Here is a 27,586-nt window from a genome sequence, read left to right on the forward strand (position 1 = left end):
ATGGCATTTCCAAGTACTTTTTAAACGTGGAGGCTTTCTGCCTCGACCATCCTTTCAAGCAGTGAATTTCAACTGTTCCCCTCAAATCCCTTCAATACCGCATACCTCTTCCACTAACTTTATCCCCTCCGGCTACAGAGCCCTCAATCAGGGGGAAATATGGCCTTCTGATCCACTTTACCTAGACGCCTCATAATTTTATGCACTTTGATTAGATCTCCCCTCAGCCTCCTTGGTTCTGAAGACAACAACTCCAGCCAATCCAATCTTTTCTCATTACTAAAATTCTTTAGTCCAGGCAACGACCTTGTAAATCTCCTCTAATGTAATCACATATTTTCTATGGTGCGGGGATCAGAACTGCGTGCAGTACTCCCGTTAGGCTGTGGCCTCACCAGTGTTCCATACAGTCCCTAGCCTCACCTATATGTCTCAGTTAATGAAGTCAAATATCCCTATATTATCTGATACATCTTACCTACCTGGCCAGTCACCTTTTCAGGGATCTGTGGACATGCACCTCAAGGTTCCTCGGTTTCTCTATCCTACCATTTACTGTGTATATCCTTGCCTTGTTAGACTTCTTCAAATAATAAAACTATTAGAGGAAAGATAATCAGGACAGATGAAGAGATTGATAGGAGGACAGGAATCGGAGAAACCGTAAAGAGAGAGGGAGGTGGAGGTAACAACAGGCAGTGAGAAATAGAACTCTGACGCACATGGGGAATCTGGGATTGCAAGCACGAAAGGGAAGAGCCAGAAGGGAAAACCTAGGATTTGTAAAAGAAGGGAGAAGTGGCAAAAAAATTAAATAATTAGTGTCACAAGTAGGCTTACATTAACACTGCAATGAAGTTACTGTGACAATCCCCCAGTCGCCACACTCCAGCGCCTGTTCGGGTACATTGAGGGACAATTTAGCATGGACAATCCACCTAACCATATCTCTGATGCTGTGCACCGAATACTCAAACTGCCTGAACTGCAGCTGAACTACAAGTGATAGGTCTGGATGTTATTTAGGAGCGATTAGTTATTCGTCTTATTTTTAAAAGATGCAGGGCAGGATTTTATGGCTTTGCATGTCCTGAAACCATAAAATCCCACCCAAGGTCAACAGACCTTTCCGCGTTCCACCCCTCGCCTGCTCCAATTCCTGTGGTGGGCGGGGCGGTAGAATTCTGGCCATAGATCTCTTAAATGTAAAATTAAACATTCTATGTCCTCAAAATAATGTTAAAATAATATCAAAATAATGTCCTCAAAATAATCCAAAAATGTGCGGGTTAGGTTGATTGGCCATGCTAAAAAAATTGCCCCTTAGTGTCCTGGGATGGGTAGATTAGAGGGATTAGTGGGTAAAATATGGAGGGATATGGGGGTAGGGCCTGGGTGGGATTGTGATCGGTGCAGACTCGATGGGCCGAATGGCCTCTTTCTGTACTGTAGGGTTTCTATGATTTCTATGAGGAGAAGTGTGAATGCTTAATGTACAATTAAGGGTGCTGTTAATCCACTTGTGAAAATAGGACAAGGAATTTCATCGATTAAACGTTTTGATGTAACAGGTCTCAAATCTGGCTAGCTGAAAACCAGATATGTCTGAAGACCATTTTTATAAGCTTCCATGCATGAATTTTAATTCTAATATAAATGGGTAAATTAGTTTACGGTTTGATCAGATATGCCCTGCATTGATGCAGAGGCCGCCAAACTAGTCAATGTCTCAGTGCCCTGGTCTTTTCCCATCCTTCGAGTGACCCTTGACCCCACCCAAACTAACCTGAACAACCCAACCCATAAACTGGCAAGGTCTTGTGGCGCAGTGGGTAGAGTCCATCCCTCTGAGCCAGAAGCTTCAGCTTCAAGTTCCACCTCAAGACTTGATAATGCGGTCAAACAAGTTGAGTGTGTCCCCACCTGAAAATCCTTCCGAAACGCCAGTAGGTGGCGGTAAGAGTGGGGACACTTCTGGTCAGCCATGCTTGATGGGGAGTGGCGACCTTCAAGCTATAAGCCCCTGGCGACAGGCTAGCGACCTGTTCCAGGAATGACTAACAATGGAGACAGGTGAAAGTCTGCCTTAGCGCCCCACCAGGTGTGGGAAGAGAATTGGAAATTGGAAAATATTTGTTGTGTAAAATGACCTGAACACTTACCTCATTCTTTTCCAAGTTGTGGCTTTGTTCTCGTCGGAATTTTGAAGCTAATGCAGCCACAGACATAGGCTTTTCTTCCATAGTTCCACATGTGTCTCCTGAACTCCCCTAAAATGGAAAATGACAAAAATATAAATGAGGAAACTCACTTACTGATTACAGCTTCTGATCAGACTTTCTCTCTCCCTTCTGGTACCAAAAGGATATTGGTGACCATGGACTTGTATGCTGGCCCATGGTTATGCTTGGCAAGATACTGCAGTGGTTTGCTATAGTGTCTGGAGACAGTATTATCGCATGTATCAAAAAGCCTGCATTCTTCACACAATATAAAACAAGTGCAAGGCATAGTGTCCCTATGACGTTCTTAATAGCAGTTTCCCCAATCCAATCCATTCTTGAGTCTTCAGATATCATACTGATCAAATAAATATCACTTAGAATCCCAGAAAACAATTACATAGGATCCTTTACAATAGTTTATATTACATCTTCATCTAAGACCATAAGATATAGGAGCAGAATTAGGCCATTCGGCCCATCGAGTCTACTCGCCATTCAATCATGGCTGATACATTTCCCAACCCCATTCACCTGCGTTTTCCCCGTAGCATTTGATCCCCTTACCAGTCAGGAATCTATCTATCTCTAAATGCACTCAACATGGCCTCCATAGTCATTCCATAAATTCACCATCCTCTGGCTGAAGAAATTCTCCTCATCTCAGTTCTAAATGTTCTAAAGCTCAGCTCCTTTATTCTGAGGCTGTGCCCTCGGATCCTGGTCTCTCCTACTAACGGAAACATATAAATTACCTGGTCTATATTTAAACTTGGGTTCAGTGTAATGGATTTGACTGTCATAAAAACTTTCAACAAAAATCACTCTCGAGGTATAGATGTCACTATCAAAAGGTGACTTTTGTTGTCCCTTCCTTGTCATTCTCAGACAGTAGTGTTGGGCCTCCTTCTTGAACCACTATAGTCCAAGTATGTTTAAATCACGGATAGATGGATTCCTGATCGGTAAGATCTCATTGTACCTGAACAGGCGCCGGACTGTGGCACCTAGGGGATTTTCACAGTAACTTCATTGCAGTGTTAAAGGTGGAGAAGGTGGTGAAGAAGGCATATGGTATGCTTGCCTTTATAGGACGGGGTATAGAGTATAAAAGCTGGAGTCTGATGCAGCTGTATAGAACGCTGGTTAGGCCACATTTGGAGTACTGCGTCCAGTTCTGGTCGCCGTACTACCAGAAGGACGTGGAGGCATGAGAGTGCAGAGAAGGTTTACCAGGATGTTGCCTGGTATGGAGGGTCTTAGCTATGAGGAGAGATTGGGTAAACTGGGGTTGTTCTCCCTGGAAAGACGGAGAATGAGGGGAGATCTAATAGAGGTGTACAAGATTATGAAGGGGATAGATAGGGTGAATGGTGGGAAGCTTTTTCCCAGATCAGAAGTGACGTTCACTGGGGGTCATGGGCTCAAGGTGAGAGGGGCGAAGTATAACTCAGATATTAGAGGGATGTTTTTTACACAGAGGGTGGTGGGGGCCTGGAATGCGCTGCCAAGTAGGGTGGTGGAGGCAGGCACGCTGACATCGTTTAAGACTTACCTGGATAGTCACATGAGCAGCCTGGGAATGGAGGGATACAAACGATTGGTCTAGTTGGACCAAGGAGCGGCACAGGCTTGGAGGGCCGAAGGGCCTGTTTCCTGTGCTGTACTGTTCTTTGTTCTTTGTAAGGGAATTAGGGGTTATAGGGATCAGGCGGGTAAGTGGAACTGATCCACTTCAGATCAGCCATGATCTTATTGAATGGCGGGGCAGGCTCGAGGGGCTAGATGGCCTACTCTTGCTCCTATTTCTTATGTTCTTATGTTAGAACATAGAACAGTACAGCACAGAACAGGCCCTTCGGCCCACGATGTTGTGCCGACCTTCATCTGAAACCAAGATCAAGCTATCCCACTCCCTACCATCCTGGTGTGCTCCATGTGCCTATCCAATAACCGCTTAAATGTTCCTAAAGTGTCTGACTCCACTATCACTGCAGGCAGTCCATTCCACACCCCAACCACTCTCTGCGTGAAGAACCTACCTCTGATATCCTTCCTATATCTCCCACCATGAACCCTATAGTTATGCCCCCTCGTAATAGCTCCATCCACCCGAGGAAATAGTCTTTGAATGTTCACTCGATCTATCCCCTTCATCATTTTATAAACCTCTATTAAGTCTCCCCTCAATCTCCTCCGCTCCAGAGAGAACAGCCCCAGCTCCCTCAACCTTTCCTCATAAGACCGACACTCCAAACCAGGCAGCATCCTGGTAAATCTCCTCTGCACTCTTTCCAGCGCTTCCACATCCTTCTTATAGTGAGGTGACCAGAACTGCACGCAATATTCCAAATGCGGTCTCACCAAGGTCCTGTACAGTTGCAGCATAACCCCACGGCTCTTAAACTCCAACCCCCTGTTAATAAAAGCTAACACACTATATGCCTTCTTCACAGCTCTATCCACTTGAGTGGCAACCTTTAGAGATCTGTGGATATGGACCCCAAGATCTCTCTGTTCCTCCACAGTCTTCAGAACCCTACCTTTGACCCTGTAATCCACATTTAAATTAGTCCTACCAAAATGAATCACCTCACATTATGTTCTTAAGTAATTTTACCGTATAGCAAAAGCATAGTAAACCACTCAGCCATATTAGTGTGCCAACTTCAAAATACAAATTATAGGTTCATTAGAACAGTTACGAAACACAAACATGAAATTATAATTATGGAACATATAATGGCATGAATTCCCTACTTCAACCCACCAATTTAAAGATAGACCTGGACCCAAAATGTTGTCCAACACCCACCTCCCCCCACCCCCCAAATGTCTGTCTGTCTCCACACTGTCTGTGTGGAGTTTGCACATTTTCCCCGTGTCTGCGTGGGTTTCCTCCGGGTGCTCTGGTTTCCTCCCAAAGTCCAAAGACGTGCTGGTTAGGTGGATGGGCCATGTTAAATTCACCCTCAGTGTACCTGAACAGGCGCCGGAGTGTGGCACCTAGGGGATTTTCACAGTAACTTCATTGCAGTGTTAAAGTAAGCCGAATTGTGACTAATAGATAAACTTAAAAAAGCTAGAGGCTGGAGTGTCGCCTTTCACCGGGCTTACTGATCTCCAATCTGGCATTCTCTCTCTCTGAGGCACAGCAGGATTGCCAATATCGGGACGCAGCAATTGGATCCCCACAGAGTTTGTGGCCATTCACTAGAGTTGTGGCAGACACTTGCCGAGAAATTGGCCCCAAGCACATAAATTAATTTTCTTCCTTATGGCTCTTTCTACATAAAGTGAGGATGAAGTAAATGTGCCTCAGAGTGTGGTTGTGATGCCTCAGGCTTAGGTATGAGGATCTGCAGCTTCTGTAGAGTCTAAAAGCTTTGTCACTCCATAGAAGTGTGGAGATGCAGGATGACAAGGCATCAAAAAAAAAATAAAAGGCCTAAAAAGTGAGTGCACAACATAAAAATTTATCGATTTGATTTTCTAGCACATTGCTTCTTTTGTAAACGCAAAGCATACTTGCTACAATTTGTAGAGTATTGGCATGCAAGACACAAAGGGAACATTTCAGCATTGGAGGAAGGTCAAAAAAGAACTAAAAGGTTGATCTCAATGCCAGAAAGATTAAAGAATACAGGTAGGTTAGAGAAACAAAGGCTTTTATTTCATAAAACAAATTGATTTAGGTGAAACTTGCACAATATACCTGCAGATACAGAAAGACTATAAGGATAAGGGGCATAGGCTCAAACTGGGGGGTAAATTCAGGACTGACGTTAGGAAGAAATTCTGCAGAAAGTAAATCAATACTTGTGGTGAACCATCGTTGGTTCCCACCAGGTAGTACTGAGCCAGGGTCTGGCCAGTACTATGAGTCTGTATATATGTTACTGTTGGGGTTAGGGTTGGGCTGTTCTACATGTCACTGTTGGGGTTAGGGTTGGGCTGTTCTACCTGTAATATAGTTATTATGGTACATCCCAGTCGGGCTCCGCCTCCTGGGAGAGGTATAAAGGTCATGGTAGGCTAGTGAAAAAGGTTGGATCCCATGGGATAAAGGGGGAGGTGGCTAGATGGGTGGAGAACTGGCTTGGTCATAGAAGACAGAGGGTGGTAGTGGAAGGGTCTTTTTCCGGCTGGAGGCCTGTGACTAGTGGTGTACCGCAGGGCTCTGTATTGGGACCTCTGCTGTTTGTGATTTATATAAATGATCTGGAAGAAGGAGTAACTGGGGTGATCAGTAAGTTTGCGGACGACACAAAACTGGCAGGACTTGCAGATAGTGAGGAACATTGTCAGAGGCTACAGAAGGATATAGATAGGCTGGAAATTTGGGCAAGGAAATGGCAGATGGAGTTCAATCCTGATAAATGCGAAGTGATGCATTTTGGTGGGAATAATGTAGGGAGGAGCTACACGATAAATGGAAGAACCATAAAAGGTGTAGAGACGCAGAGGGACCTGGGTGTGCAAGTCCACAGATCTTTGAAGGTGACGTCACAGGTGGAGAAGGTGGTGAAGAAGGCATATGGCATGCTTGCCTTTATAGGACGGGGCATAGAGTATAAAAGTTGGGGTCTGATGTTGCAGATGTATAGAACGTTGGTTCGGCCGCATTTGGAATACTGCGTCCAGTTCTGGTCGCCACACTACCAGAAGGACGTGGAGGCTTTGGAGAGAGTGCAGAGGAGGTTTACCAGGATGTTGCCTGGTATGGAGGGGCTTGGTTATGAGGAGAGATTGGGGAAACTGGGGTTGTTCTCCTTGGAAAGACGGAGGATGAGGGGAGACTTAATAGAGGTGTATAAAATTATGAAAGGCATAGATAGGGTGAACGGTGGGAAGCTTTTCCCCGGGTCGGTGGTGACGTTCACGAGGGGTCATAGGTTCAAGGTGAAGGGGGGGAGGTTTAACACAGATATCAGAAGGACATATTTCACACAGAGGGTCGTGGGGGCCTGGAATGGGTTGCCGGGCAAGGTGGTGGAGGCGGACACACTGGGAACGTTTAAGACTTATCTAGACAGCTATATGAACGGAGTGGGAATGGAGGGATACAAAAGAGTGGTCTAGTTTGGACCAGGGAGCGGCGCGGGCTAATTGTTCCTGGTTTCTCGTTTCAAGGCTTCATTCTATGATCATCTTGCTGGTGCCAGTACAGAGTGAGACTGCGGATAGTTGGGAACCTGTCTCGGGGGCAGGGAATTCATATGGTGTTCGTGGAAGTGGAAATGACTAGGGTTGGGAAGCATTTTGTGATCAGGGCCATTGTGATCTCCTGGACTCGTTTCGATCGCCTCAGGGGGTCGGAGAGGAATTTCCCAGATTTTTTTTCCCCATATTGGCCCTGGGGTTTTTCACTCTGGGTTTTCGCCTCTCCCTGGAGATCACATGGTCTGGAATGGGGGGGTGGGGGTAAGTTAATAGGTTGTAATGAACAAAGCATCGTAGCTGTGAGGGACAGCTCGGTGGATAGGATATTGGTATGTAGATAGGCTGGAAAATTGGGCGGGGATCCTGGATTCAGGATTCAATCCTGGACCGGGGAGCGGCGTGGGCTTGGAGGGCCGAAGGGCCTGTTCCTGTGCTGTATTGTTCTTTGTTCTTTGTCACTGCTCTGTCTGGGACCCCTCAGTCTGGGATCGTGTATTATATATGGTAGCTCTATTGTAGTAGTCAATAAAAGCCTTTATTTCCTCGAGCATCTCTAGCCTCATGAGTTATATCGCGCATCAATACTTGAAATAGATTTCAGGAATAGCGGTGGAGAGATGAACCTTATAACAGGGTTAACAATCTCTTGAAGGCTCAGAAGTCAGGAAATTAAATCATATACTACACCACCAAAGAGTCAAAACCTAAATTGTGAGACATGCAATTTTATGAAATTTCACAGCCCATGTATAACTCCCTAATTCTAATAGATTGAGGACAGGGTAGGGACAAACCTAAAATATAAACACACACACACACGCATGTGCACACGCACGCACACATCATACAAGAAACAGTTTCAGAGAATAGTACACTTCTACAATTCAAAGGAATAATGTACTTTTATAAGTTGTGAACAGAAGAATAGTTCAGACGTTTGGCTCATCAAAGAAATTTGCTACCAAATAAACTGGTTGGACTTTAACCTGGTGTTAAACTTCTTACTGTGTTTACCCCAGTCCAACGCCGGCATCTCCGCATCAAAGAAAGAACAGTCATTGTGGGCCCAGCAAGGCAGAATCTTCATTCCGAAAGGTTAGTTTTAGACCAGGAATTATTGTAGGATTCCCTCAAAGGGATGGATGTTTACCAGGTTGCAAAGTTAGTCACTTGTAGTTGCTTCTTACCAGGTGGTCAATTTTCACTACAGGTGGCTTGGAACAGGAACCAAGCTGGGAAATATTATAGACATCTCCAGGTTTAAAAAGGTGTGGGCCTTTTCTGCTGCTGATGTCCTCCAGCTGGTGCTGTGTAACTAGTTTCTCTCTGCCTCTTGGAATAATAAAGGACTTGGTATCAGAAGCTAGTTTCTGTCACATGATGGCAAACTATTGTGCCTTTCACTGTCCACATAATGCATTAAAGGTAAAGTCGCCATAGTCCCAGATGACCATAGGCTGCTCTCCCCTCAGAGGTGGTGGTGATTTAACCGGAGGATCACCACACCTCAGTCATGGGGCAAGGTTGAGAAGGTGGGGCCTTCATGAATAACCTCAGCTGGTATGGGAATCAAACCCATGCTGTTGGTGTCACTCTGCATCACCAGGTGTCCAGACAACTGAGTTAAACCCACATCATGTGTTAAAGCCAGGGTGATTGATACACAATGGGAGGATGACTGGTAACCCATCAACATGCCAGCTATTACTAGCTCACTGGAAGACGTTATTTGATATTCCATCCTCATGGCTCTGACATGCCTGGCGGTCACTGATTGTCAGTCAGAGTGGAGGGGACGGGGTAGGAGTTGGATGGTAGTGCTGGTGAACCTTTCAGAGTGAGAGTAGGGGGCTTTTAGATTTGATTTGTCACATGCATTGATACACAGTGAAAAGTATTGTTTCTTGCGCAATATACAGACAAAGCATACCATTCATAGAGAAGGAAAGGAGAGAGTGCAGAATGTAGTGTTACAGTCATAGCTAGGGTGCAGAGAAAGATCAACTTAATGCAAGGTAGGTCCATTCAAAAGTCTGATGGCAGCAGGGAAGAAGCTGTTCTCGAGTCAGTTGGTTCGTGTCCTCAGATTTTTGTATCTTTTTGCCAACGGAAGAAAGTGGAAGAGAGAATGTCTGGGATGCGTGGGGTCCTTAATTATTCTGGCTGCTTTTCTGAGGCAGTGAAAAGTGTAGCCAGCGTCAGTGGATGGGAGGCTGGTTTGACTGATGGACTGGATTTCGCTCACGACCTCTTGTAGTTTCTTGCAGTCTTGTATGGAGCAGGAGCCATACCAAGCTGTGCTACAACCAGAAAGGATGCTTTCTATGGTGCATCTATAAAAGTTGGTGAAAGTCATAGTGGACATGCCAAATTTCCTTAGTCTTCTGAGAAAGTAGAGACATTGGCATTAGCTGCTGAACCAATGAGAATGGTGGGATTGGGAAGTGGGGGAATGTCAGATCAGGCAGCCGGGATCAGTGCAGATGCATTAGTTGTTAGTGTAGCTATTAGCACACTCAGGATTCTTCAAGTGTGGCTCAAACACAACATCACATCTAATGTAAATGTTTTGTGTTGGGTTTTGCAAGCATGGTCTAGCCTGTACTCTGCAGATTACAAATAACTGAAGGAACATGATGTTTGACTTGATCAGCCAATTGTTGGGTGGTATGTCTTACATATCACTTGTGTAACCACTACACAGTAGCAGTGTGGAATGGTTTGCTTAATCTGTTTTCAGTCTAACCCACTCCCTTTTTTTGATATGCTAGTTGAGAAATCCACTAATGGGTTCTCCACACTGTCTGCCACAAGCCAGTTAATATATGGTTAGAATTTGTATAGCTTCACACGCTATAAGATTGGCCATATCAGTAATTAGTAAATAGGACAGAAGCCATTTGCTCACCTTTCAAGCTTGACGCCAAGTGCATTAAAGCTATCCTGCAATGGCTATCCTGATCAGATCATTGTGTGTCGCACAAACTCACAAACGCGTTAATGACAGCCACTTTCAGGCTTGTAAAGTGCCCAATCTACCTCAAATTATCCTGGAAAAGCACAAGTCTCTAAATAAAAATGGAATAGCAGGTTAAACAAGCCATTTCACATTGCTACTATGCAGCAGCTACACAAATGGTACTCTCCACCAACAAGATGCTGCCTTCAGTCCAACAAGGCATTCTGTTTACCACATAATTGAGCAACGCCGTGTATAAATGTCATTGCCGGTATGATGGCAGGTATGTAGACCGTATATCCCAATAACTGGCTGCTCAAATTAAACAGCATTTTCCTTTGGATGTTCATTACAGGCAGATCGTGCTCAATCAGACCACGCTTGCAAAACCCAAAACAAAACATCCACTGTTAGATGTTATTCTGCAATTGCACAGCACATGTTGAACAATCCTGAATGTGATTATAGATATGTGAATAACCAATTTAAGATACTCAGTTGAGCTTGTAAGATGGCTCATTTACACTTGCTAGGAATGACATACATTCATAGTCATGGACCTATCCTGTGCAAACAAAAGGAATGTATTCAAGCCTTGCGTCTCTTCTGAATTACTGGAAGCTTGAGAAGCCTGTAGTTAATTGTCTGATTGAAACAAACAACATGGCCCTTTAGATGCTTTCTCCATGACAATGCCTTGGCCAGTGTCAACTTGCCAACCAATCAGCATCCTTTCTGCTGTGGTAGAACTTGTTGTGATCATTTGAAATTTAGTATTCTTGAGTTTTTCCTGACGAGTGCAAGATAAAAAGCTTCAGCAACATATCTCTATTTTCAACAATATTCAGGTTCTGTACTACCAAGCACTTCAAATAGTCAGTACAGCAAAGACACATCCTACACAACAATGTACATTTGCATTACTCCCTGTAAAAATGTGGCACTTTATAGCCACACAGTTCCACAATATTCTGTTCTTCATTCATGCAGAATAGGTCAGGAGTCCTATACGACAATAAATTTCATGCAAATCATCATCAGAAAAGCATACTTCTAATGAATCCACCCCTTCCCCACCCCACCTCAAACCAAAGTGGTTTGGCCACTTCTGAGAACAAAACCCAGCTCTTTCACAACTCTTAGCTACCCTCACAACTTTCCAGGTCTTGAAGTTTTTTTAATGATCTCTTGGAGGTACTTTGTGAGTTGCTATCTCCTTTCCTGCCAAACAAAAATCTAACCTCTCCCAGAGTGATTTGCTTTTATTCCTTCTCTACGTTCTTCCTTCTGTGCGGCACAGTGGTTACACTACTGCCAGGGACCCAGGTTTGATTCCCTGCTTGGGTCATTGTCTGTGTGGAGTTTGTAAGTTCTCCCCATGTCTGCATGGGTTTCCTCTGGGTGCTCCAGTTTCCTCCCAGAGTCTGAAAGATGTGCTGGTTAGATGCATTGACACGAACAGGCGCCAGAGTGTGGCGACTAGGGGAATTTCACAATAACTTCATTGCAGTGTTAATGTAAGCCTTACTTGTGACTAATAAATAAACTTTGTTTTTATCTGCGCTCTGGTCACCTTCTCCCTCCAGCTCCTCTGTTTCTACATCTGCAGCTCTCCTTTGTCTGGCCAGCCAGATCACTTCCTTCTTAACTCTCTTCCTGTAGGTACCACTTCCCAGTCACATGGACCAATATTCCATATTATCCAGGAAAATTACAACCGATCCCTTTACAATTGATGCAAACTCTTAAAATCCTTTTCAAAAACCTTTCAGATCTTTTAAAGAAATTACTATTTTTCCCTACTTACTGTTTCTGGATCAAAGGTCATCACAGCGATCTATTAGCCTGGTAGAGGATTGGTGAACTAACAGGAAATAGAGTCGGAATAGATGGATCATTTCAGGTTGGCAAACTGTAATGAGTGGAACGCCACAAGGATCAGTGTTGGGCTTCAACTATTTACGATCTATATTAAGGACTTCAAGGCACTTACTGTACAACAGTCAAATTTGCTGATGATGCAAAGATAGGTAGGAAAATAAGAAGTGAGGTGGACCTCGAGTATCGTGTACAGTTTGAGTCTCCTTATTTGCACTGGAAACAGTTCTAAGGTGGTCTACAAAATGTGTTTTAACTATTTTCACAGTGCTGATCAGGGTACATCTATTGCTTATCACTAGTTGCCTGATATAGTTTGTGGGCATACGAACTTAGAACAAGGAGCAGGTGTACCCCATTCAGCCCCTTGAGTCTGCTCCACCATTCAATAAGGTCATGGGTGATCTGATAGTAACCTCAAATCTGCATCCCCCATAATCCCTGATAACCCCTTGCTTACCAAAAATCTATTCACCTCTTACAATTTGCTTCCACCACCTTTTCAGGAAGAGTGTTCAAAAGACTCACAACCCTCGGAGAGAACGTTTTGCCTCATCTCTGTTCCAGATGAGTGATTCCTTATTTTAAACAGTGATCCCCTGGTTCTAGATTCTCGGACAAGAGGAAATCTTCACATCCACCGTCAATACCCCTCAGGATCTTAAGGGTTTCAATCAAGTCACTTCTTACTCTTCTCAACTCTAGTGGATACAAACCTAATCTCGCCAACCTTTCCTCAGAAGATGACCAGTCCATTCCTGGTGTTAGTCTGGTAAACCTTCTCTGAACTGCTTCTAAATGTATTTACATAAGGAGACCAATACTGTACACAATACTCCAGACATGGTCTCACCAATGCCCTGGATAATGGATCCATAACCTCCCTACTTTTGTAATTAATTCCCCTCACAATAAACAGTAACATTCGATTAGCTTTCTTAATTATTGTATCCATATACCTGCCTTTTGTGATTCACCTTCTTAAATCACTGAAATCCTTGCGGCGAGGAAATTCCCATGATGGTATTTGGTGGAGAATTTCAAGATTTTGACTCAGTGAGCGGTACATGTCCAAGCGGGTGTGTAACTTGAGAACAATGTTGTCCTTATACAAAGGTGCTCTTGGCCTGCTCAGTGATCAAGTTAAGAGGTGTTGTGAATAAAATCTGGTGTGTTGGTGCTCCAGTGCAGCCTCTAAATTGTGCAACTACAACCACAGTGGTAGAGGGGCCAGGGCAATGATGGCTATCAGGTAGATCCCTTCGTTTTGTATGGGATTAAGCTCCTTACAAGTTGTCACAGTTGAATCCATCCAGCTGAATTTTCCATCATCCTCCTGACTTTAACCCTGTAGGAGGCTTTGAAGGGTTAGGGAGTGACTCTCACCAACTTTTACAGACGCACCATAGAAAGCATTTTTTCTGGTTGTATCACAGCTTGGTATGGCTCCTGCTCTCCCCAAGAAACTACAAAGGGTTGTGAATGTAGCCCAATCCATCACACAAACCAGCCTCCCATCCACTGACTCTGTCTACACGTCCCGCTGCCTTGGAAAAGCAGCCAGCATAATTAAGGACCCCACGCACCCCGGACATTCTCTCTTCCACCTTCTTTCATCAGGAAAAGATACAAAAGTCTGAGGTCATGTACCAACTGACACAAGAACAACTTCTTCCCTGCTGCCATCAGACATTTGAATGGACCTACCTTATATTAAAGTTGATCTTTCTCTACACCCTAGCTATGACTGTAACACTACATTCTCCTTTCCTTCTCCCCTATGTATTCTGTGAACGGAATGCTTTGCCATATAGCGCGCAAGAAACAATAATTTTGACTGTATATTAATACATGTGACAATAATAAATGAAATCAGATCAACAGCTCACTGCAGAGTATCAACCCTCTTTCCAGCATTTGAATCCACACTATTGATATAATTGGTGTGGTTAGCCGTCTTATTGCTGGTGATCCCATGATGACGATGATTAAGAATTTGGGTTGATGGTGGCACCTTTAAAATGCAGAGGAAGTTGTGATTTCTATGTTGGAGATGATCATTACCAGGCACCTAGGTGGCATGAATGAATATCAATCCAAGCCCGACTGTTGTCTATATTCTGCTGCGCACTGTCACGGGCTATTTCTTTATCAGAAGAATGTGTGGAGCTAAACTGTATGGAATCATCAGTAATCAGCCCTACATTACTTATGATGAATGGGAACTCACTGATGAAGCAGCAATAGATGATGAGACCAAGAATGCCTCCCTGAGGAACTCCTGCAGAGATGTCCTAGGACTGCGATTACTGTGCTTTGCCAACCATCACTATCTTTTTGGCTGTTAGGAGAAAACACTTGAACCACTATTTTGCAAGAATTCCCTAGTGACTAATTCTGTTGACACTACTCTGATGGAAGGATATTTGCTCTTACACCACTTACCTGGCCTTGGTGCCATGTTTGAATTAAAGTGAAGCCAGCAGCTGAGGTTTCTCACAGAACCCAGAGTATCAGAGAATAAATTACGGGTGAGTTTCTACCGTTTGATACAACTATGAATGCTTTACATCACACTTTCAATAACTGTGGAGAGGGAAGAATTGCCGGGTTAGATCTTGCTCTGAAGAATCAAATGGACTCGAAACGTTAGCTCTGTTTCTCTCTCCACAGACGCTGCCAGACCTGCTCTATTTTTCCAGCATTTTCTGTTTTTTCAGATTTTCCCATGTTAGATTAGCAATTTTCATGTTGGCTACAACCAGTATCACAGCTACACTGGAGTAAGTGTGGTGGAGAAGGGTTTAGATTTGGCATCAGCTTTACTCTTAGATTTGACAGTGTATCTCTTTTGAGACATTGCCCCATGGAAGGTCCTCAGCCTTGAACATACTTAACAATCCAGCCTCTACAGCCCTTGCGGTGAAGAGTTCCACAGATTCACTACCCTCAGAAGAAATTCCTCCTCGTCTCAGTCTTAAATGGGTGACTCCCTTACTCTGCCCTCTGGTCCTAGACTTTCTTCCAAGGGGAAATAACCTCTCAGCATCCATCCCATCAAGCCCCCTAAGAATGCTACATGTCTCAATAAGCTCACCTCTCATTCTTCTAAACTCCAGAGGTACAGGCCCAATCTACTCAACCTCTCATAAAAAAATCCTTCCTTCCATGGGATCAACCTAGTGAACCTTCTCTGGACTGCCAGAGTCTATCTTTTCTTAGATAAGGGGACCAAAACCATTCACAGTATTCCACATGTGGTCTAACTAGTGCCTTGTATGGTTTTAGCAAGAGTTCCATATTCTTACACTCCTTTCCCTTTGAAATAAAGGCCTTCCCAAATGCCTGCTGAACTTGCATGCTAGTTTTTTTGTGATTTATGCTCAAGGATCTCCAAATCTTGGTGCTGCAGCTTTCTGCAGTCTTTCTCCATTTAAATAACATTCAGCTCCTTTATTCTTTCTACCAAAGTGAATAACTTCACATTTTCCTACATGATATTCCATATTCCAGGTTGATGGGTACCTCGTTGGAAGTACTGCTTCACCTACGGGCTAGGGTCCAACAAGAGAAATGTGTATTAATTCCTATGAATAGTATGCTTCAGCTTATTCATCACAAAACATGGAACAAAAATTCTGAAAAGTGTAACTACGGCATAGAATCTGCAGTATTGTAGCACTGTTCACTTGACATCTTCATAGTACAAGGGAGATCTCAAAGTGAATCTGCAACTGGATGATCAGAGGAAACAGTGGTTGTCGATATCTATTTCAGTTGGTTTGCTTGCTATTTATTTTCTTTGGCAGCCAACACCCAACTGAAGTGACACCCCCACCTGATGTATCCTGTCCATACCCCCGACTCCAAGTCAATTTTTCTTTTCATGTGTTGGGTAAATATAGATTTGGCTCTGGTTTAAATCTATATCTAGCTGTCAGGACACTGCTGGGATTTGTAGACTCACACAACCTGCTGATAAGGTGTTCAGCCAATAAACGCCTGCTTGCATGGCTGGATTATCTTTGCAATTCATGGTCAGTCGCACCAGTGATATTTTTAAATGACCCCTATTAAACTCAGTTTTAAACATAGCTATCTGGATTGCCTCTCTCAATCATTTTTTGAAGTTCAAATGGACAACAATGACAGGAAGCCTGGCCTCTATGATGAGAAATTGTTAGAAATTGCATCATCAGCATTAAGGCAAGAGCTCTTAACCCTTTCAGCAACTTGTGGTTGGATTGCTGTTCTCGATTTTCTGAATGCGCAACAAATGTAATTTTGGAAAAGCTAGTTCTGTAGTTGTAACATTTCTTCAATCCTCTAAAGGTTCAGCTGTTATATTACAAGCAGTTTGTCTGTTGGGTGAAGACGATTAAAGCACAATAAAATTAAAATACAAGGAGTTATATTGGACGAGGTAGAAGATGTGGCATTCCATAAGTCATCTGATATTCAGCTGTATTGACTTCAATAGAATTGAATAATGGGACTTTGTACACTGAGTTAGAAATGAGCTAACCTTTGAAGGGTATCTCCTAGGTGATGTCAGGTAGTCAGTCATAGTTTTGTTGAATTCATCCTATTAATAGCGAAATATTAACTCCTTCTTTCAAGTAATTACACTAAGAGTTGATGACCACTTTAACCACAGTGTGAAGGTTTATTGTTTATCCTTTACAGTTAATAGCTGCACAATGTGTTGGTGTTCATGGTTGGAGGAACAAAAAAGACAGGCTTTAGTGTATTAGCTAGCCTGTCTTTATAATGTCATTGATCTGCAGTCATTAGTTATCTAATGTTTAGTTGCCTGTGCCACTTACCAAATCACCTGCCACTCCCCTGGCCTACTACTTCAAATTCCAGCCTTTGCTCCTGCCGTCCAAACCCCACCATTTCAGTTCTTGTGTTAGATGGCAGATGCAATACTGAAATGCCAAAGGATATGCAAATGTGTTAGCCCCAATATTTGCTGCAGAGGTAACACTGGAGATGACCAGCGGGTAAAAGACCCACTGTTGACACAAACCAATTTCTAGGTTACTACGTCTTGGTCTTGACCAGATTTCAGGCTCTTTTGATGAAGTGCTGCTGCAGTTACAGTGAGAGCGCTTTGAAAAGGCTGCAGATTTTCATACCCAGGCACACTGGTCACAAAAAACACACGAGCAAAATCAAAAAGATTTGGGTGGAGGAAATACCCTCAGAGGCCCCAAGAGAATTAATCCTGTCACTGACGTACAACAGTTCCACTTCTACTAATGCCACTATTTCTCAGTCTAGATTCCATTTTGGGGAGATACACCTGCATCTGCTGGTGGCACATGTCTTCTGTCAAAAGTAAAAGTTAAAGTTTATTTAGTCATCACAAGTAAGGCTTACATTAACACTGCAATGAAGTTACTGTGAAATCCCCTCAGTCACCAGAGTCTGGCGCCTGTTCGGGCCAATGCACCTAACCAGTGCATCTTTCAGACTGAGGGGTGAAACTGGAGCACCCAGAGGAAACCCATGTAGACACGAGAGAACATGCAAACTCTACATAGACAATGACCCAAGCCGGGAATTGAACCCGGGTCCCTGGCCCTGTGAAGCAGCAGTGTTAACCACTGTGCTCCCGTGCCGTCCATTGTTTCTAAACATAACTGGCGGAATTTTGAAGTGTCATAATGGTGAGAAGAGTGGGGTGAACCAGGCCAGTCTCTCAGGCTCGCTCAGCATCAATTCTTTGACACTCAGTCACTTTTTTGGAGAATGGCGAGTTGTGTGCCAGTACTTAAGAGGTGGGCCAAACCTTGCCAGTAAGCTGGCTGCAGAGATCGCCGTTTCACAAGGGCGCCCCAATCTCACAATGCACTGGGAGGCTCCCTCCAACACTTGACGGATATCAGGACATCCCCTTCATCGATGACATGGGCCACCCGCATTGGGGCATCAGGCCCCCCCCACCATTCCCCCTATGTGTGCCCATGCCAGACCCCCGACATGCTCGCCATCATAGCCCCCTTCACAATCTACCCCTACAGTCCCCCCATACCCTGGCACTGCTCCTAGCACATTGGTGGTGTCCAACTGGCACACTGCCAGGGTGACTGGTGGCCACTGTTGGGGTGTCCAGTGGACATCGCTCGATGGGCACCATCTAGCCATGCCCATGGTCACCCAGGGGAGCTTCAATAGCCTCCAAGGCCCCAAGTGTGACCATCGTGCCAAGTCTGTGCTAGTGGAGACCAGTAGTGATTCACGTCATTATGCGCTGCGTCCAAAGGCCAGAAGATTCCATGCATTAGCTTTCGAATGGGCTACGCATACTTAAATGCTGCTTTATTGGCTTTACGCCCAAGAGGGGCCAGGAACACAGCAAATCGTTTGGCGCTGGGCGCCAATCGGATTTTTAGCATCGCACGCTAGTTTCCCGGCTCACCGCAGTGTTCGGTGGCAAAAATCGTGCCCAACTTTCCTCATCATTCCTGTTTTCATACTTGTTTGGGCAAAATATTATTTGCTCCAATGCAGATGTTTTGTATATATTTGTGTCTGAGGAAATATTAGGGGCGTGATGTTATTTATGGATTCTGAATAAATTCAGCGTTTCCATTCACAAAAAGAACTGTTGTTTGAAAAACACAAAGTATAAACTGTATTTCTATTTTTACTTCTCTCTGTTATAAGTCTATGTCACACGGAAGAACAGGTTTCTAAATCCTCTACTTTCTAAAAGCATTAAACGTGTACAGAATTTGGGATACATTCTTGAACCTCTTCCTTTGAGAAAGGGGGGGGGGGGGAAAAGGTTGAATCGGAATGTTACCAACTAAAAGCTAATTTGACTTTAGAAGTATCTGCTTTCTCTGCCTGGGAGTAACTGTATAAGTAGACTCTATATTTGTGGTTAAATATAGTGCCAGAACAACTGGGATGAGAGTCATAAAAGCTATCAACCAGTTGTCTCCAAGTTCTGTCCATATTAGCTCAGATACAAATACTTCGGAAACCTCTAATGACCTCTTTCCCCTATCAGTGAAAATGTAGAGGGAATTCTGTTCCGTGATACCCCTCCAAAAATCAAGTAGGATTGTAGCAGAGTACCAAAGAGAGTCAGGCATTTTAAACTAGGATTTCAATCCAGAGATAGGATAAATACAAAGGGACAGACATGACTTCCTGGAAATTGTCTCTCAAAAAGATATATAATCCCTCCCAATGCCGTGTAATTATCAGAGAAATGACAAGCCTGGTGGGAGGGGAATTGGGGTGATTTTAAGGCAAAGTTCAATAACATAACAGAATCCCTACAATGCACAAGAGGCCATTCAGCCCATCGGGTTTGCACTGAATCTCTGACAGAGTAATTTACCCAGGTCCTCTCCCCCACCCTATCCCTGTAATCCCACACATTTATTATGGCTAATCCATCTAACCTGCAGACCTTTGGACACTAAGGGGTAATTTAGTATGGCCAATCCACCTGACCTGCACATTTGTGGGCTATAGGAGGAAACCGGAGCACTTGGAGGAAACCCACGCAGACACGGGGAGAACGTGCAAACTCCACACAGACAGTGACCCAAGCTGGGAATCGAACCTGGGTCCCTGGTGCTGTGAGGCAACAGTTCCAACCACTGGGCGGCACGGTAGCACAGTGGTTAGCACTGCTGCTTCACAGCTCGATTCCCAGCTTGGGTCACTGTCTGTGTGGACTTTGCACATTCTCCTCGTGTCTGCGTGGGTTTCCTCCGGGTGCTCCGGTTTCCTCCCACAGTCCAAAGATGTGCGGGTTAGGTTGATTGGCTATGCTAAAAAATTGCCCTTAATGTCCTGAGATGCGTGGATTAGTGGGTAAATATGTAGGGATGTGGGGGTAGGGCCTGGGTGGGATTGTGGTCGGTGCAGACTCGATGGGCCAAATGGCCTCTTTCTGTACTGTAGGGTTTCTATGATTTCTGTGCCACCCACATGACTTCAATCCATATCCACACCAGTTCCTACTTTCCTTGGTGTGGGGTTAATTACACAAGCAAGCTGGAAAGGAGGCCAGATAATAGTAAGCGAGAAAAACTGGGAAAGGTGCAGCAACACCAGATGATATGGCAATGAACTGTCAAGGAGAAACAGCTCAACGGCATTAATGCTGTTTAAAGACAGCCTAAATACCCTTTCGGCTATTCGATTTGACAAATGAGACAACATTACCCAGTGATGCAAGAAACTACAAAAGCTCGTGAATGTAGCCCAGTCCATCACGCAAACCAGCCTCCCATCCATCGACTCTGTCTACACTTCCCGCTGCCTCGGCAAAGCAGCCAGCATAATTAAGCACCCCATGTACCCTGGACATTCTCGCTTCCACCTTCTTTCGTCGGGAAAACGATACAAAATTCTGAAGTCACGTACCAACTGATTCAAGAACAGCTTCTTCCCTGCTGCCACCAGACTTTTGAATTGAACTACCTCACGTTAAGATCTTTCTCTACACCCTAGCTATGACTATAACACTACATTCTGCACTCTCTCGTTTCCTTCTCTATGAATGGTTTGCTTTGTCTGTACAGCGCGCAAGAAACAATATTTTTCACTGTATGCTAACACGTGACAATAATTAATCAAAATCAAATCAATTCATTTGTTGAACATTCGCTTTGCTGGACTTGAATTCTGATAATTGAGTTAGTGAACAATCTTTTGCAGCAACTCAGAAATTGCAACAAATTCTGCCTGAAGAAATCCTTGCCTTTTTCAGTATTAGAAAAGACAAGTTGTACTTCAGAGGTTAATTGAAAAGTTTCACGATGGGAAAATACTTTATAATTTTCATTTTAAAAAAACACATGCTGCCAGCACACCAGAGAGAGAGAGCAGACATTGCACAATTCATCAGGCATAGTGACTTAAAATAAACAGGTTCCTCAGGCTTGGGTGAAACGTTACAGAATATCCACCGCCTTTGTGGCAAACCATAGAAGAGAGACACTCTCAGAATGTGGAGGCTGTGGACCAAAAGAAAAAGGCTACATTTGCATTTTGAAATGTGGTAAATAGATAGTAACGGACTTCTGGAGGTCAGACTATGAAACGAAGTGACACATGGCTTCACACTCTGTGTGGAGTTTGCACATTCTCCCTGTGTCTGCGTGGGTTTCCTCCGGGTGCTCCGGTTTCCTCCCACAGTCCAAAGATGTGCGGGCTAGGTTGATTGGCCATTCTAAATTGCCCCTTAGTGTCCCGGGATGCATAGGTTAGAGGGGTTAGTGGGTAAAATATGTAGGGATATGTGGATAGGGCCTGTGTGGGATTGTGGTTAGTGCAGACTCGATGGGCCGAATGGCCTCTTTCTGCACTGTTGGATCCTATGGCAAATGAAATTCAACACAGAAATGTGAAGTGGTGCATTTTGGTGGGGAGAATGTAGAAAGACAACCACAAGAAAACACGCTGGAAAATCTTAGCAGGTCTGGCAGCATCTGTAAGGAGACAAAACCGCTGATGTTTCGAGTCTAGATGACCCTTTGTCAAAGTGTCCTCGCTAGTGCTGTTGGAGAAGGTTTGAACTGGAATGGGGGGGGGGGGGGGGGGGAGGAAGCTAAGCTGGGACACAGAGGAGGAAAAACAAGAATGGAAAGAAAAGACAGAAATGTAAGAAGCAAAAGTCGAAAACAGACAAACAAGGACGAGAAACAAATGGGGCCAGAACATAAATTAAAGCTCAGATGACTAACAAGGTTAAAAAGGCTTTGTGTCTCTAAAGATTAATTAACAATCTTGTTCACAGGGTCCCTTTGAGAAGAACAACCATAATATGATAGAATTCTTCATTAAGATGGAGTGTGAAGCAGTCGAATCCAAAACGAGGGATGATCCTATGAGGAGAGATTTGTTTAATTAGAACATAGAACAGTACAGCACAGAACAGGCCCTTCGGCCCACGATGTTGTGCCGAGCTTTATCTGAAACCAAGATCAAGCTATCCCACTCCCTATCATCCTGGTGTGCTCCATGTGCCTATCCAATAACCACTTAAATGTTCCTAAAGTGTCTGACTCCACTATCACTACAGGCAGTCCATTCCACACCCCAACCACTCTCTGCGTAAAGAACCTACCTCTGATATTCTTCCTATATCTCCCACCATGAACCCTATAGTTATGCCCCCTTGTAATAGCTCCATCCACCCAAGGAAATAGTCTTTGAACGTTCACTCTATCTATCCCCTTCATCATTTTATAAACCTCTATTAAGTCTCCCCTCAGCCTCCTCCGCTCCCTCAACCTTTCCTCATAAGACCTACCCTCCAAACCAGGCAGCATCCTGGTAAATCTCCTCTGCACTCTTTCCAGCACTTCCACATCCTTCTTATAGTGAGGTGACCAGAACTGCACACAATATTCCAAATGTGGTCTCACCAAGGTCCTGTACAGTTGCAGCATAACCCCACGGCTCTTAAACTCCAACCCCCTGTTAATAAAAGCTAACACACTATAGGCCTTCTTCACAGCTCTATCCACTTGAATGGCAACCTTTAGAGATCTGTGGATATGGACCCCAAGATCTCTCTGTTCCTCCACAGTCTTCAGAACCCTACCTTTGACCCTGTAATCCACATTTAAATTAGTCCTACCAAAATGAATCACCTCACATTTATCAGGGTTAAACTCCATTTGCCATTTTTCAGTCCAGCTTTGCATCCTATCTATGTCTCTTTGCAGCCTACAACAGCCCTCCACCTCGTCCACGACTCCACCAATCTTGGTGTCATCAGCAAATTTACTGATCCACCCTTCAGCCCCCTCCTCCAAGTCATTAATAAAAATCACAAAGAGCAGAGGACCAAGCACTGATCCCTGTGGCACTCCGCTACCAACTTGCCTCCAATCCAAAAATTGGGTCTGTATTCATTGGAATTTAGAAGGATGAGAGGAGATTTGATCGAAACATACAAAATTCTAACAGGGCTGGACAGACGAGATGCAGGGAGAACATTTTCCCTACTTTGCGAATCTAGATTAGGGAACCCAGAGGACAGTGTCTCAGGATATACGGCAGACCATTTAAGATTGAGATGAGGGAAAGAAATCTTCACTCAAAGTGTAGTAAACTTAAAGTTTATTTACTAATCACAAATAGGCTTACATTAGCACTGCAATGAAGTTACTATGAAATTCCCCTAGTTGCCACACTCCGGTGCCTGTTCGGGTCAATGCACCTAACCATCAGGTCTTTCAGACTGTGGGAGGAAACCCACACAGACACGGGGAGAACGTGCAAACTCCACACAGACAGTGACCCAAGCCCAGAATCGAACCCAGATCCCTGGCGCTGTGGAGCAGCAGTGCTGACCACTGTGCCACCGTGCCGTCCCCTGTGGAATTCTTGACCACAGAAGGTTGTGGAGGCCAAGTCATTGGATGTATTCAAGAAAGAGATGGATTTTTAAAAAAAGATTTTAATGGCATCAAGGGAAATGGGGAGAAAACAGGGACATGGAATCGAGATAGAATCAAATTGAATGGTGGAGCAATTGAATTGAAGGGCCAAATGGTCTAAAACCTGCTCCTAGTTTCTATGTTTCTATCAACACTTAGAAGTTGCTCATCTTAAAAAATATTCAGCTTTTTCTATTACACGCCATCTGTCATCTTGTTGACCACTTGTCTAACCTACTATATCTCAGCTTACCTTCCCATCAAAAAGCATTACGGATCTTTGAGTTTTATTAATGCAGACATTGAGCACAAAAGGAAAGGAATCTGTCCTGAATCATTACACTGGTGAAGCCCGAGTTGAAGTGATGCAGACCATTCTGGGCAGTACACTTCAGGAACACATCACTGCCTTAGAGTGCTGAGGAAATTTACTGGGACAATACCCCAGAGGCAGGACTTCAGTTACACGGAAAAACTAGAAATGCTGGAGCTGTGCTCCTCAGGGCAGAGAATTTAAGGGAAAATTTCATTGAGGTTATTAAAAGCATATAGGATTTTGATAGAGCTAAGAAGAAGAAACAGTTTCTACAGACAGAAGGGTCAGTCAGAATGGACACTCTTTTTTTAAGTCATTCATGGGACATGGGCGTCGCTGGCTGGCCAGCATTTATTGCCCAAGCCTAGTTGCCCTTGAGAAGGTGCTGGTGAGCTGCCTTCTTGAATCGCTGCAGTCCATGTGCTGTGGGTTGACCCACAATGCCGTTAGGGAGGGAATTCCAGGATTTTGACCCAGCGACTGTGAAGGAACGATGATAGATTTCCAAGTCAGGATGGTGAGTGGCTTGGAGGGGAACTTGCAGGTGGTGGTGTTCCGTTTATCTGCTTGAGCTTCTAGATGGAAGTGGTCGTGGGTTTGGAAGGTGCTGTCTAAGGATCTTTGAATTGCTGCAGTGCATCTTGAAGATAGTACACACGGCTGCTACTGAGCGTTGGTGGTGGAGGGATTGAATGTAGATGTGGTGCCAATCAAGCGGGCTGCTTTGCCCTCGATGGTGTCAAGCTTCTTGAGTGTTGTTGGAGCTGCACCCATCCAGGCAAGTGGGGAGTATTCCATCACACTCCTGACTTGTGACATGTTAAAAGTGACTGGTATAGGAGCTAGAAGCAAGATGAGAAGTGAGCTTGCAAATATGTTTCAATCAGGAATGCACTGCCTGAAAAAAAAGTGGTGGATGTAAATTTGATAATTTTCAAAAGGAAATTGGATAAATATGAAGGGGGCAAATGCAGGAGTATGGAGAAAGGGTGGCGGAGTACGACTAATTGGATAGCCAGTGCAGGGATGATAAAGCAAATGGTGGTCTTCTGTGCTGCATAATCTTACCAGTCTCTAAAAGAATGATTCAGAGTTTAAGAGCATTTATATTACTCGTGGCTATTCATTTGCACAGAGTATTTGTTTTTTTTTCAGGGAGAAAGGTTTGGGAATGGATTGCCACATATGAACGTATAACACATGTTGACTTGTATTGAATACAGCTTCACTATCATAGAATCATGCAATGATACAGTATCAGAGGAAGTCATGGCCTGAATTTTGGCTCTTGCAATGGGCGTGCAGTCAGGAGGATTCCTGGCTCTGTGAACCCAATCCTAAAAAAGTGCCTTGGAAGTTCTGATCTGGAAATTGGGCCGAGAACCATGCCCACCACCCCAAAAGAGTTTGCAGGAAGCCACAAGTGATTGCTGGGTGCAAAGGCAGGCTGGGCAAGACTCAACTCAATGTGTCAGCGCTTTGTCCCAGTGACAAAGAAAAGGAAGAAGCAAAAATCAGCCCTCCAGCACTCACCCCTTACATTTGCTGCATGCCCCATCCATGCTAACCTCAAGTCATCTCATGCCCCCATCCATGACCCCTCACTCCCTCCATGCCAGCCTTTGCCCATTCACCCATCCCAATAGCCCTTTATAGCCCCTTTGCCAACTTGGTGCTAATTTATGCCAACTACCCACTCACCGCCCTTTTCCTTTACATCCCCATGCCAATTCACCTATGCTGAGATTAAATAACGTTCTTAAGTGTCTGTTGGTGAAGTTACTGTTAAAAATACTCATTGATAAAAACCCATTCTCTACATTTAACTTCATTAATCTCTTATAAGAACAAGCATTTATATTCATAGTCCCACTTCAAAAGACTTTATAAGAACTTGTCAAACTGTAAATTGACAAGCACCCATTGTGATAATGATGTTGTAAAACTAGTCATGCAGCATTAGTCTCCTCTCAGGCGTAGTTAACAGAAAAAAATGAAATTTGAAGCACTGATTTTTTTTCAACACTGCAGACAGCTTTTTGAAATATTTAAATGGAGGGAGTTTTAAATGCCTTGATATCTTGGCAGCTCACTTTGACAGATCCAATGGTTGTATCTATCTTATTAGGCATGAATGCATATTTTAACAATCCCAAAAAGGACCTGGCCTCTTCCAAAGATGTCCTGGGACCACATCCAAAAGGGTACCCTATCTCTTCAAATAACTCTGGTAAGCTTGTACCTCCTACCAGGTCTAATGTGCAGAAATCATTTCTCCCATCCTCCCACCTTTGCATTAAAAAGATCAGACTGAAGGAGGCTGCACTTTAACATGGACTTCAGGAATGGGACTTCTGAATTTGAGCCTCTGGAGTAATTTTCACAAAGACTCTTTGTCTGGCTAAGATCAAGCCCAAATCAGTTGCAATGCTTTTTCTTGTCAGCTTGGATCTTATTTATCCTTCTGGTGGGGACCACGAATTGGATTCAATTTGAATTTGAGTCTGGCTTTTGGAGCAAGCAAAGAGATGGATTAGGGTCTTCCCGGTTCACTCTGAGAATTGGCTTTGTAACTTGTAAGAATGGAGTAAAGATTTTCTTAAAAAAGGTCCACAAAGACAGTGAGTTTCTTCGTCTGCTGAAAGTTCAGGCCCTGTCTTTCCTGACTTCTTAGGAGAGCAATCTAATTAATTCGCTAAGGTAGGGACATGTTCGGTACAACTTTGTGGGTTGAAGGGCCTGTATTGTGCTGTAGTTTTTCTATGTTCTATTCCACTCCCCTGCTTTTTCTACATAGCCCTGTAAATCTTTCCCTTCACGTGCTTTTCCAATTCTCTTCTGAATGATATTAAACCCGCTCCCATTCCCTTTTCAGGCAATGCATTCCAGATCATAACAACTCACAGTGTCAAAAATATTTCCTCTGGTTCTTTTGATGAACTGTGACCTCTTGTGTAGACAGGGTAAATTAGGAGAAACAGCTCCGACTGGCAGGAGCCTTGAGACCCAATGGACACGGGATTTAAGGCGATTGGCAAAATAGCATCGGTGACATGGAGAGAACTTTAAAAAATAATTCACAGCAAATGGTTAGGATCTGGAATGCACTGAGTGTGGTGGAGGTGGACTCAATCATGGATTTCAAAAAGGAATTGGATAAATACCTGAACACTAAAAGACTGCTGGGCTATGAGGAAGGGACATGGAGTGGGACTTGTAGAGTTGCTCAGAGATCTTGCATGCTCACGATAGGTGAATGGCCTCTTTCTGTGCTATTACCATTCTATGACTCTGCTGTTTGTACACCCCCAAGCTCCCTAGGCCCCAAGCTCTGGGATTTCCTCGCTAAATCTCTCCACCTTTAAGATGTTCCTTAAAACCTAGCTCTTTGACCAAGATCCCATTATGTGGCTAAGTGTGAAATGTTGTTTGATAACACTTTGTGAAGCACCTCAGGACACTAATTTATTAAAAACATGATACAAGTTAAGCCATTGTTGTTTCTATCAGAAATTATTTACAACTCTGAACACCTCTATCAAATTTCCTCTTAACCGTCTCTGCTCAAAGGGAGAGCAACCCCAAGCTTCTCCAGTACGTCTAAAGAATTGAAGTCCCTCATCAC

The 27,586-nt window shown here is 44.0% G+C and overlaps 1 protein-coding gene across 1 annotated transcript in view; it reads right to left on the reverse strand.

Annotated features, from left to right (window-relative positions):
- The window catches only part of LOC144506611 (capZ-interacting protein-like), a 69,015-nt gene that overhangs the window by 14,006 nt on the left and 27,423 nt on the right, over positions 1-27,586 (reverse strand). The window contains exon 2 of the mRNA XM_078232961.1: positions 2,163-2,270. Within this exon, the coding sequence (XP_078089087.1) occupies positions 2,163-2,270 (108 nt within the window). The remainder of the gene's footprint in view (positions 1-2,162; positions 2,271-27,586) is intronic.

The sequence above is a fragment of the Mustelus asterias genome, chromosome 17 (assembly GCF_964213995.1).
Source record: "Mustelus asterias chromosome 17, sMusAst1.hap1.1, whole genome shotgun sequence".
NCBI classification, from domain to species: domain Eukaryota; kingdom Metazoa; phylum Chordata; class Chondrichthyes; order Carcharhiniformes; family Triakidae; genus Mustelus; species Mustelus asterias.